Source organism: Protopterus annectens, chromosome 3.part1 (assembly GCF_019279795.1).
Source record: "Protopterus annectens isolate FY-2018-M chromosome 3.part1, PAN1.0, whole genome shotgun sequence".
Lineage (NCBI taxonomy): Eukaryota > Metazoa > Chordata > Ceratodontiformes > Protopteridae > Protopterus > Protopterus annectens.
Window position 1 is genome coordinate 27,590,691 of NC_056732.1, and position 13,232 is coordinate 27,603,922.

The 13,232-nt window shown below is 40.3% G+C and overlaps 1 protein-coding gene across 1 annotated transcript; it reads left to right on the top strand.

The window, feature by feature from the left end:
• The first annotated feature begins 11,933 nt into the window (after positions 1 to 11,933).
• LRRC30 (leucine rich repeat containing 30) lies at positions 11,934 to 12,946 on the top strand. The gene has a single exon (XM_044067964.1). It carries the CDS (start codon positions 12,015 to 12,017, stop codon positions 12,903 to 12,905), a length of 891 nt encoding a protein of 296 aa, XP_043923899.1. The 5' UTR covers positions 11,934 to 12,014; the 3' UTR covers positions 12,906 to 12,946.
• Positions 12,947 to 13,232: the final 286 nt, after the last annotated feature.

Here is a 13,232-nt window from a genome sequence, read left to right on the forward strand (position 1 = left end):
AAAATTTATTTGGTTGGTGGAGGGAAGATTGTTGTAATTGAGTGTAGAAATTTTTTTATCATGTAGGATAGCTTGTTTCGTCATATTTCTTTTTTGTTTAAAAGAGAGATGGTCAGTTATATTTTTAGTGGTTCTCCATGTGTTCCAGGCTTTATTTCTTTTAAGAATTAGTTGCCTAGTTTTGTTAGAGAGCCATGGTGCTGTTTTAGCTTTGTGGGGCATGGTGTTCAAGGATGGTGAGAAAGGTATTATTGAAGTGGTTAACAGCTTCATCTATTGGGAGAGTTTTAAGAGGTGACCAGTTGACTTGCATAAGTTCATTTTGAAACAGATTGGGGTCAAAATGCTTTTGGAATGATCGAACTTGGGTTGGGATGGAAGGATTAGTTTTATGCCTGATGATATAAGTTAGGGAGTGATCACTAAGGTCATCTGGGAGGGTCCCTGTTGTATATTTTTGCTGGGGACTGTTTGTTAAGATCCAATCAAGTACTACTTCTTTGTTACTATGCTTGTTTGCTCTTGTAGGGGTGTTTATGTGTTGAGTAAAGCCATGCAGGTTAATAAGAGTAGATGGATTAGTATGTTCACATGAGTTCAGTCAATATTCAAGTCTCCTAAAAGTATTGTTTCTTGGAGGAGATTTAGAGAAAGCCAGTTTAGCAGGTCTTCTAATATAGTAGGATTTTGAGGAATATAGGTACAGATAATATTTATATTTTTGTGAGGATTGATTTGAAGTTTTGTGATAATTAATTCAGCATTTGTGTCAGCTAAAAGGGTATGATTTATTATGCTTAAGTGCAGGCCGTTTAAGTGGTCCTGTCTGAGGATATTGTAGCCAGGGGGGAGAATTTCGTTGTCTTTTATTGTAGGTTTGAGCCATGTTTCAGTTAGACAGAGAATGTCGAACTGTTGGACTTCAAGTAAAGCATGTATTCGTGGTATTTTATTTCAGATGCTACGTATATTAAGTTGGGCAGTTGAGAGTGATTTGGGAGGTTTGGTAGGTAGTGTTGGCTTTGGATTAGCTAGATGGCAGTTGGATAGTAATGCAGATAGGTCAGGGCCTGGGTTGGGATGTATGTCTCCATGTATTAGTGAGCTAATTAATAAAAGGTTATAGAATTGTGATGGCTTGTACTGGTAAATATCACTTTTTTGGGGTTATGAATACAATATTTGGTGTGAGTAAGACGGTGGTATTTAGGTAGAAGATAAGAGGTTTTATAGATGATATTAAGATTGTTAATGAGTGTAGGTGGGGTAGTAGTTGGGGTATATTTGCGTGGGATAGTAAGAGTTGTGGGTAAGCTTAGTTCATAGGAGGTTGAGAGATAGGTAGTGGTGAGGGTAGTTAAGAGAGTTAGTAGTAGGGTGGGGTGATGTAGGATAGGCATAGTTAGGTTGGATATAAGTGAGTGACTTAACAGGATGTGGTCTAAGGAGTAGTTAGGAGTAGGAGGGAGGGGACTAATTGTGGAGGGGGTGGGGACAGGAAGCTGTTGTGAATGGTAGAAAGAGGGGGGGGAGTGGTTATGTAGAGATAAATGTAGAGGTCCCTATGACATCTGTATCCAAACATGTCATCATTCCATTGTATTCTGCTCTCATAAGACCAATCATTGAGTACAGCGCCCCCTCAGTATGTACCTGACTAGGGATATGCAACAATCGGAGTGTCCTCATGTGGAAAACAAGTCCTATGCAGACTGCCTCAAAGCCTTGTCCTTATATTCAGTCTCCTACAGTCTGCTGAGAGGTGACCTATGCCTAGCCTGCAAAGCATCCTTCATTCCAGCCCTAATGGAACTTTTTCACATCTGTAAAACAAATAGCTTCAGAAACACCTGATTTAGGGACCTAAGTCTGCCTGCAACATAAATCGGACATGTTGGAGGGGCAGGCATGTGTCTCAGAGGCCCTCTCTTCTCTGAAACAGGTTTCCCATCCATGTGAAACAGAGTTCACCCCCTGCATTTATTCAAACAAAACTTGGGATTAGTGGATGTGGAACTGTTAATATATCCTTGGTCTGGTATATATTTCTCTGTTAGACAGAGGAAGCTTGTAAATGCTCGGCCTCCATCACCTAAATATATATACCTCCACAATACCACCGGGAACCAACACCTATCAGATTTTATTGGGAAGCATGGTTAGGCTTAAAAAAGCCCTTTGGGTCGATAGCCTAGTATTCTACTATGAAACTATAATAATTACTGATTTTTTTTCCCTGCACTAGTGACGTAAAAGGCTAAACCCCTGACTATAGCCCATGTGACTCGAGTTCAATTCTTCACTTGAAAGCTTTACAATGCAGTCAGGGAGTATGGGCTTGTCCATCCAGGGAGAGGTAGGAGGCTGCATGCTGGGGTACACTGGTGAGGTGATCTCTCTGGTGAAGTCTGTGGTAATAGCAGGGGTCTATACCATATAGTCAAACTGTTAGAAGTTTGAATACCAATATATTGAACTGAAAACTTTGAAGTGTAATAACTTCGAAAACTCACAACTTCAAAGATCGGAATTCTGAACAACAATGGTCAGCCAGCTTTATACCCACACTACAACGTAACAATAGACAAACACTTCACACTATTCCCTCAACATGGGGGGCTGTGCCCCCCACACCCCCCTACTTAAATATACCAACTCCGAGATCGCACCACAGTGGCGACTTCATGCATATGCATGCTTCCACAATGACGCTAAACATCAGTGAGTACAGAAGGGCCAACTATATCCATTTGGAGTTCCGACCTTTGAGGTTTTGAGCTTTCAAAGTTATTACACTTCGGGGTTTGCAGTTTGATATTTTGGTATTCGAACTTCTAACAGTTCAAATTTATGATATAAACCCTAATAGCAGCACTTAGTACTGCCTGACAATGAGATGAGTATCCTACTGATGTGAAGCCTGTTACAGAAATGAGGGGAAGGGCAGCACTTAGTACTGCCTGACAATGAGATGAGTATCCTACTGATGTGAAGCCTGTTACAGAAATGAGGGGAAGGGCAGCACTTAGTACTGCCTGACAATGAGATGAGTATCCTACTGATGTGAAGCCTGTTACAGAAATGAGGGGAAGGGCAGCACTTAGTACTGCCTGACAATGAGATGAGTATCCTACTGATGTGAAGCCTGTTACAGAAATGAGGGGAAGGGCAGCACTAATGCTTATTGCACGTCTCAACATGGGCTGTCACTGTCATCTGCAAGGGGTGGGAAATTCAACAAAAGCAATCACCAGCAGCACAATGATGCTGTACCAGATCCCTCAATTTCCTCACTAGCCTCAGACATGGGTCAGAGGAAGCCCAGGGATATAAGGAGTTTTGGTAGACCTTGCAGATGAGGTGAGGCTCTGCAGTAGCTGATGGCCAGTTACAGGGAGGGGGGGAAATTGGCCAGATTAAAAAAAAGGCCTGTGGCTGACCAGGTTTGCAGATGACTGTAAGTTGGGTGCTGTCATTGCCTCCCCATATGATGTTAACATACTACAAGAGGGTCTCACTACTCCCTCATTAGACCAATAATTGAGTATAATGTCCTGTTTGGGATGTACCTCTCCAAACAACTGCACCAACTGGAAAGGCCACTGAAATACCTCACAAAGAGAATCCATGGCCTCCAACACCTGTCCTATGCAGATAGGCTTAAATCACTATCAGTCTACTTGGTATCATACAGATTGCTCAGGGGTGATCTGTGTCTTGCCTACAAGGCAATGTCAGACCCTGCCTTACTAGAGATGCTCCATATCTGTAAGTCTAACTCCTCATACACTACCTGCTCAAAAGGCCTAAATCTAATATATGACATCAACAAAACCTTCTGGAGACACAGGTTTGTCTCCCAGAGGCTGCCTCGTCTCTGGAATAGACTTCCCATACACATCAAACAGAGCGCCTCGCTGACCCTCTTCAAACGTAACCTTAATGAATGGATGGGAAACCACAAATTTGTCCCAGGAGTTCCATCTGTGTCCCTCATTGACAGAGGCAACAGGTGCTGATTGAGGTTTACTTTTGGGGATAAACTCTTATGATCCTATAATCCTAAAAGAATTACCAAATCTTATGCTAAATTATTTGAATTCCAAGCAAAGAGACACTTTATTGGAAAGGCTCACCCAGACTCTGCTACACTTTGCTGTGAGGGAAAGGTTGGTTTGCTTTTTATTTGTTGTACTTTGTATTGGTTTATTGCCTTTTTATATCTTGAGTGCTGTGATTTGTTTTCTTTACCTTGTGTTTTGCTTGTGTTCTGCTTTTAACTGCATATTAAAACTTCAAAAGAGACCACAGCTCTGTCTCTTGTGAGTCAGGCAGAAATTTTCCCCACCCCCTCACCCTGTCACTGCCATGTTCTTAAATACCACTGTCTTTCTAGTTGCCTGCCTCTTATGTTAATTTGACCATATATCTCATTTCCTCTCTGCTTTCACTGGCTTGTGTGAGTAATCACAAAATCATCATTTTTGAAATCCCTCCCCTTCAACTATTTAAATTTATTGGCCATTCTACTGCATTCCATAGTACCGGAATACAAAAGTGATTACACCCTTTTCAATCTATCTTGCTGCTTTAAAAATTGTGACTCTCCACTAAAACTTATCTTTCTAGACAGATAAAACTTAATTTACTTACTTTCACATCTAACTTCTTTAGTGCACACTGCAGTGTTTAGGACAAACCATTTTTTTCATCTTACCTTTAAGCATCCCTGTGACCAGCACTTGCTCTAATACCTGCTGGAAAGCATTAGGAAGCCTTAAACTGATACAAGCACTCAACTCTCCTTATTAATATGGAGAAATTAATCATAGGCACTAAACAGCCTATAATTGCAAAGTACCTTGCTAAGGTAAGGGAAAACAGCTCCTGTACTTAAAAAAAAAACACCAAACCAGGCATGTCCAAGGGTCAGCTTCCATTGATTTCTCCTGTCCACCTGGTGAATCTGGGCATACTGGGACAATGCAGCAATTGCCTCATGTACACAGACAACCCTCTCCTCCTACCACCCAACACTACAACCTGTGAGAGATGCATTTACATAGCCAAACTGGAAGCAATGCTCTTTCCACCCAAGATTGTGCTAGACAGTCAGGAGGAGAAGGTTAACACCTGCACTACACCTCAAGCAACACATAGCCCTTCTAAACTCACACTACCAACACCCACACATAGCAACACTAAATCCACATATGCGGAGGCCCTTAACTGTAATCTGTCCAAGCAACAAGGACCTCCGAAGCTGAAACGCAAACAAACACCAATCACAACCAAAGTGTCACATAGCTCACAACACCAGTGTGCCACCCAGCAACAGCCCTTAAGGCAAGACAACATACCTAACTCTTTAGTCATAGGTGACTCTATAGTCAGGCACACTGATGTCCCACTCACCAGGCTGAACAAGGAGAAAATTACAGTGAGCTGCCTGTCAGGTGCCAGGATCCGCCACATAACTCATGCACTCAAGTCACACCATAACAAGTACAAATATGACTCTGTCATTGTCCATGTTGGAGTGAATGACTTGAGACGTACCTCCCTGGACTATATGAAAAGAGACATGGAAGAGCACTTGGATCATGTGGCCCAGGCAGGTATGACCCTAGCCCTGAGTAGCATCCTACCTTTGCCCAGAATGATACCACAATATAAGGACAAAATGACTGACTTCAACAATTGGCTAAGCTTCTGGTGTCATTCAAAGGGGATCCAGTATCTGTCTTCCTGGGACAACATGATCAACAGACCATGATGCTTTGCCAGAGATGGCCTGCACCTGTCGCCCTTAGGATTCCGGATACTGGCTAAGATTCTTGCCACCCCTATAGTGCCTTTTTTAGGCAAGGCTCAAAGGACAAAACCACCACCATAACAGGTACAAGCATGCAAAATCTGAGGGTAATGCTACTCAATGCTAGAAGTCTAAACCTCAAAATGCACTCTCTCAAGGCACTTCTAAAAATGGAGAACACTCATATCTGTGCAGTGACTGAGACCTTGTTCAAGGCTCCAGAGAGCACCACTGCATTACCAGGCTTCAATTCTTACCACACTTTTCAGCTACCAAACCAAGATCGAAACACTAAAGGTGGAGGAGTGTCCATATTCACCAAGTATATTCACACCACCAGGTTAGTTGCCCAACACGATGCATCTGAAATTCTTCAGGTGCAATTCACACTAGGTAAGACTGCAATCCAAACTGTAGCTTGCTACAGATCCCCTACCATACCCCAAGATTCTCACTACACCTTTCTAAACATACTGGAAAATATTAATATACAACCAAACACCCTAATACTGGGTGATTTCAACTACCCAGCCATTAACTGGGAAAACTACTCATGCACCATCACCTTTGCCCAACGGTTCTTGGAATTCATAAATTCCAATGCCCTGGATCAACTAATCCATAGTCCCACCAGGGGCTCCAATATCCTAGACCTGGTCATTACCAACATGGGAAATTGATGCTCCACACCTATGGTCACCCCCTCGTTGGTCAGGTCAGACTATAAGCTAATCACCCTTAACATCCACATCCCACCCCCACCCCCAGTAAGGAAACCTCCATAAAAAACTTCTCCCAGGCCAACTTCATGCTAATCAAGTCAGAAGTTACAAACTTCATGACACCCATGCAGACAGGAACTGAAAGTTCGACTGCTGAGTCCTATACTAAGGCACTGTACGAGCGCATCCACTCATGCATGAATCGTGCTATCCCAAATAGAACCAAGATGCTCACCTCCAAAAAAAGGAAGCCAATCTGGTGGTCACCTGCCATAAACAAACTTTACAACAAAAGGAAAAAACTGTTACAGAAAAGAGGAAAATCCCAGGAAGCAAAAAAGTCCCTCACCAGCCTCAGTAAGAAACTGAGATCCCTCATAAAATCCTCCAAAGCTAGTTACGAAAATAAAATTGCCAAAGATTCCAAAGACAACCACAAGTCATTCTATAACTATGTCAAGAATCTAAATGGCAATGCTCAGATCTGCTCTGAGCTACAACAGAATGGCATTAAATATACAGATCCCAAGGATATTGCCAATATCCTGGCAGATCAATTCAGTGCCAAATTCACCCCCTTCTCACCCCCTAAATGGCCCATCTCAATACTGGAAGACTGCCAAATTCCGGTAATAACGGCCACACAGGTAAAAAAACACACTCTCCAAATCTAAGAATACAGCATCCATGGGACCAGATGACATCCCGGGCTGTGTACTACATGAACTACAAAATGAACTGGCACCTCATCTAAGTGTCATGTTTAATCATAGCCTCAACTCAGGCTTCATGCCCACTGAGTGGCGCACATCTACAGTTATCCCACTCCACAAGGGGGGATCCACTTTGGATCCCGGGAACTACTGCCCCATCAGTCTGACAAGCCTGATCTGAAGGCCATGGAATGTATTATCATGGAACTTATAAACAAAGACATTGGCAACCTTAAAACACTGGACCCCACCCAGTTTGGGTTCTTGAAGGGCCGATCTTGTCTCCTGAACCTGAATGACTTTTATTAATCAGTCTCCAGAGCTGTGGACAAGGGTAAGGCAGTCCACACAGCCTATCTGGATCTCGCCAAGGCCTTTGACACCATTCCCCCACTCTGGAATCATAGATAAACTTACTAAGCTAGGCATTAATCCCTATGTCACTCGGTGGGTTGCCAACTGGCTTACTGACAGAACCCACACTGTAAAAGTAGCAGACTCCAAATCCATCTCCAGACAAGTGACAAGTAGAGTACCTCAGGGTTCAGTCCTGGGACCTCTATTGTTTGGCATCTACTTCTCTGAAGTACAGGCCAACACTAAGGGACTCTGGCTAACAAAGTTTGCAGATGACTGCAAACTGGGAGCCATTAGTGAATCCCCAAATGATGTGGATACTCTACAAAAGGGCCTTACAGAAACAGATGCTTGGTGCCAGAGCCATGGGCTCAAGCTCAATGCCAAGAAATGTATAGTTATCCTCTTTGGGAAAAAACATGTACCCATGAATTATCACATAGGTGGCAGTACACTAAACACCGAAAGTGTGATAAGAGACTTAGGGACACAGGTGGACAGTGGTCTCACCTTCAATAACTACATTGCCACAACAGTCAGGAAATCCTTCTACATGGCACACCTCATCACTAAGGGCTTTTCATCCAGGAAAAAAGGAGGTCATTGTCCCACTGTACTCATCCCTCATTAGACCAATTATAGAATACAACTCCCCATTTGGTATGTACCTCTCAAGACATCTGCAACAACTGGAAAGGTCGCAGAAATACCTCACTAAAAGAATCACAGGCCTAAATCCAATACCCTGTGCTGACCACCTTAAAAAACTCCAGCTATACTCTGTTGCATATCGTCTACTCCGAGACGATCTCTGCTCATACAAGGCCATATCAAAGCCAGAGCTGTTGGACATGCTTCACTTAAAGAAATCACAATCCCTCAGTGCCACACACTCCAGGGATCTAAATCTTGTCATCACAATAAATAAAACATGCTGGAGGGATAGGTTCCTGACCCAGAGACTCCCCAGACTCTGGAATAGACTGCCCATACATGTCAAGCAGAGCACCTCTTTGGCCCTCTTCAAAAGGTACCTTGATGATTGGATGGGAGAAAGGAAATTCACCTCGGGGATCACGTCAGTTGCCCTGCTAGACAGGGGTCCAGAGAAGTAAATAGTGTGGGAAGAAATAGCCAGGGAATTGTTATGGCTAGGCTTGTATAGGCTCTAGGGCTGATAGCCTAGTACCAACCTATGAACCTATGAACCTATGCACCTATGAACAAGTGCTGAAACTCCTCACTAGCTGCCTGGTTCTTCTGTTATGTCTAGCTTTCTGTCTCATGTATTTGGTTTATATAATTTCATACGGAAACCATTGATGCAGTTAAGCAAAGTTTCACATTTGCATATTAATGAATCTGTTTAGTTGCTCTTAGTCAGCTGTCTGTTTAACCAATCAATTACAGTTTGCTTCACATGTGTGTCATACATTTTCCATCCTAGGTACAACTGCTGGGTTTTCTAGCCAAAGGAAAATACATTCTTTAGTTACAAAATTTAAGCATTTTCTTTTTTTTTTTAACATTCCAAAAATGTTCACAGTTTCATCCATGTTTTCATGCCACATGATGTTCACATGTTGTAGAGTAAATCATATATTTTTAGTTTGCATGTTGCAGGTCTTAAAAGAGTTAAGTGCTGTTCACATATTTTTAGTATTCTAATTCAGAAAATAGTGGTATTTGTGTATTGAAACCTCAAAACTTTATTGGGGAGACTGACTCACTCTGAAAACTGTTTGTTAGGGTGAGTTTTGTGTGTGTGTGTGTGTGTGTGTGTATATATATATATATATAGATATATATATATATATATATATCTATATGTATACACACACACACACACACACACACACACACACATATATATATATATATATATATATATATACGCACACACACACACACACACACACACACACACACACACACACACACACACACACGTGCACACACACACACACACACACACAACTCATCCTAACAAACAGTTTTCAGAGTGAATGATTCTCCCCAATAAAGTTTTGAGGTTTCAATACAAAAATACCACTAACTGCATGGCCCATGTGTATTGATTATTTGCTCCCAAAAGTAATTGAAGTTTTCTTTTGGAAATCTTTATTTCTGGTTAGCTATCTTAGAAATGACTGTTTTAAATACAGGTGGCATCTGATCATAAGAGCAAGCTCAGAAAATGGGGTGAATACTGAAAAACAAGAAACAGCATTACTGAAAAACAAGAATACGCCACCTTTATGGAGCGGCTAACTCAACAAACTGCACCTTTTGTTACAAAACTTGTTTTCCTCTTAGGCGTATCTCATATTAGACAACAAGTTATAGTGAACTGTGAATATCTGGAAAGGGAATATAGAAGGAAAGGGTGAACGTTTTGGGATCTTGCCATAGATGTAAGAAACTTACAGCTCTGACTTTAAATGCTACCCTTGAGAATTAGTCCCCCTTTCAAACAAGGAAATATCTGATGCAGTGTTTTCTTCTTTTTTTAAACAACTTTTCATTAATTTTAAAACAAAGATTGTACAAAATTCTTTAAAGATAAATTGAACAAAATATAACTATTTACAGATGTCCACAACAAAATCAAACATAGAAAACTAAATCATTAAAATTTATCAAGTAAATCGCTTAATTTTGACCAAAATCTAATGTGGTGAGTGATATTCAAAGTTTTTATTTTGGCAGTTGACAATTCTTTTTTACAGACATTTTTTTTTTTTGCTAAATTAATGAATTCAGGGAAAGAAAGAGTAGTTTTACATTTCCAATTCTTTGGGACCATTTTTCTTGCTATAGCTAAAATGGTCCAAAGGAGAGGCACCCCTATGCGGCATTTTGTAATCTAAAAGAGATTAGAAACCATCTGCATGAAATATGTGGCATGTCACTAGACAAATAACTAAGGCCACTAAGATGCAAACATTGGCGTTTGTATTTGAACAGCAGTCAGACTGTGCAATCTGAAGCACGTTGCTCCTTTTCTTTTATACTCTTAGGTTATACTTGGCAGCGAGTTTCAAGTTTCTTTGTTTAGTTCATTCAGCTTCTCTTGTTTGTTTGTTTGAGGGTACTGCCATGGAATCAGCTGTTATTCAAATTTCACCCATTGCTCACTGTCCGTAAGAAAAACATGCTCTTTGTATAACAAAAACACACATTCAGAATCCTGTACTCAGATTTCCAAATTCTGTATATATAGCACTCGAAGCTGGTTTAATGTTACAATTTTATTTGTACAAGCACTGTGAAGTGCTCGTCTCGAGATCCTACATAGTGTCATAGAATAAGAACAACAGGATTATAATAATACCCATGTAAGCTATCTAATACCTGCACTATTTTAATGCTTAACTCATTGTATGCAGGAGACTCATGCTATGTGTTTTGGGGTTCAGCTTTCTCTGCCACTTTATGTAGCGGGATTTCATTGAGCTTCTTTAAATGCGAGGTTAGCATTTCCTGTTTTATTTTTCCTTTTCTGACTTTTTTTAGTACTTGTTACAGACCGACAGCTTGCTCTACGAGCAAATATAATTGTAACTCTTGCATTTCAGATGTCTGTCAGTTTCACTATGCTATCATCTCTTAAGACTACACAGAAGACAGAGAACTAGCATTTATTTCTGAGAAGGAATCTGCTTACTTTCTAGTGAAATCTTTCTCATCATTAAAGCACATTTCTAAGTAATAAACTCTTGTGTATTAAATGGGTATATATTCAGAGAAAAGGCAGCACAAAAAATAATGGTCCCTTTTCAGTACATTTATATACAAGTGTGTTGCAATAGATAGCCTTGGGAATTTATAAGAAGACTACATCTGAAAACTAGGATATCTTCCTGATGGCATTACTAAAACAACACTGGAGTATGCAATGGGAAGTTTGATTTAGATGCTGTATAGCAAATAATCTGCAATCAGAAGGAGTGCCATAAGCCGGCTCCCCTCATTTTCCATTTGGTTAGAGTTGTGCTTGCTATTTGCATCAATATTTTTAATACTTCATGGCATTTCAACCTTAAGTGATCTTAGAAAACTGATACCTTAAACTTATTTATGGCATTTTGGTGACCTGCCTGCCTTCAGCGATGTATATCACTTTAGCTCAAGCTAGTACTGACAGAAACAGCTGTCGGACAACATTTCAATAACAGTTTAGCAGCCCTTTTTGGAAAGGATAAAAACTTCAAATTTCACTGCCTGTTTTCCAGTGTAGTCAGCAATGTATGCACTTTGCTATAAGCATGCATTAATAAGACGTTAATTGCTACTTGTTAGATATCTCCTTAGAAATGACTTCTGTGTACAGTTTGATTGGAAGTTTACAGAGCTGTCGTATGGAATGCGCAGGATCAGAACAACTTTAAATGCTGCTTTCAAAACATGGGAGCTCAAAAATCAAAATCTTCAAAAAACGGAAAGATGTTTGCAAAGAATCAAAACACACAATGTGAGCCTTTACGTGGAGAAGAATTAAATGAGCTGAAGAAACAAGTGGTGGTACGAAATGGCTCTGTTGTTCTTGCATTAGCAATGAAAGGCATGAGAGAAATTCCAGATCATTTAGGGCAGATGAACGAATTACAGTGTCTCAATCTGTCACACAATTATCTTGCTGTCCTTTCACCAGCGCTTTGGAAACTTGAAAACATGGTTGTTTTAAACTTGTGGGGAAACCATCTAACATACCTGCCTAAAGAAATAGGAATGTTGAAAAGTCTGAAGGTTCTCTTTGTTAATACCAACCACCTGACTGAATTGCCAGATGAATTAAGTTCCTGCACAAAACTGGAGGTTCTAAGTCTCTCAGATAACTGCATTTCAAGTCTTCCCATGACCTTTTCTAACCTGAACAAACTAAGAAAGTTAAATCTCAGTAATAACCACATAATACACATTCCTTCCTGTGTGTATCAAATGCATGCCTTAACTTTTCTGCACGTGGGCTATAATAAGATAGAAAGCATAGCAGAAAGTGTGCAACAGTTAACAAATCTGAAAATTTTTATTGTGGAAGGAAACAAAATTCATAACTTGCCAAATACTATCTGCTTTTTGAAGTCTTTAGAGCTGCTTAATATCGATTATAACAGTATCCATACACTTCCCAGGGATTTGTATATGCTGTCAAACTTATCAAGAATTGCATGGAATCCAATGGACAAAGGTTTGCATATTTTCCATAATCCACTGTGTAAACCACTACCAGAAATGGCAGACAAAGGTCTGGAAATGCTCATGAACTATCTTAAACTTTACAAGGGTCAGGATTAGACTGCAAATGGTAACATATTAGTCTTCATTTTGCCGTCAGAATACAGTAGCATCTATTTAGCTAATCTACATTTTATACAGTACAGACATGAAAGTTTTAACTATGTGCATTCTGCTTTGTGGACTTGAAATTTTCCATTCAAAAAATCTTTTTTGACAGTTCATTTAACATTCATACTTGTAAGATTAAAAATAGATTGATGGACAATTGTATGTTAATTATGAAATATAAAGTAGGATAGAGAGAATGTGAGAATGATTGACTGAGAGGCAACTGGATGTTAGTATAAAAAGGTAAATGACTTTCAGGTGTTGACACTTCATAAG

Excerpts from the sequence above, each read along its gene's own strand:
- LRRC30 (XM_044067964.1), top strand. The coding sequence starts at position 12,015 with ATGGGAGCTCAAAAATCAAAATCTTCAAAAAACGGAAAGATGTTTGCA.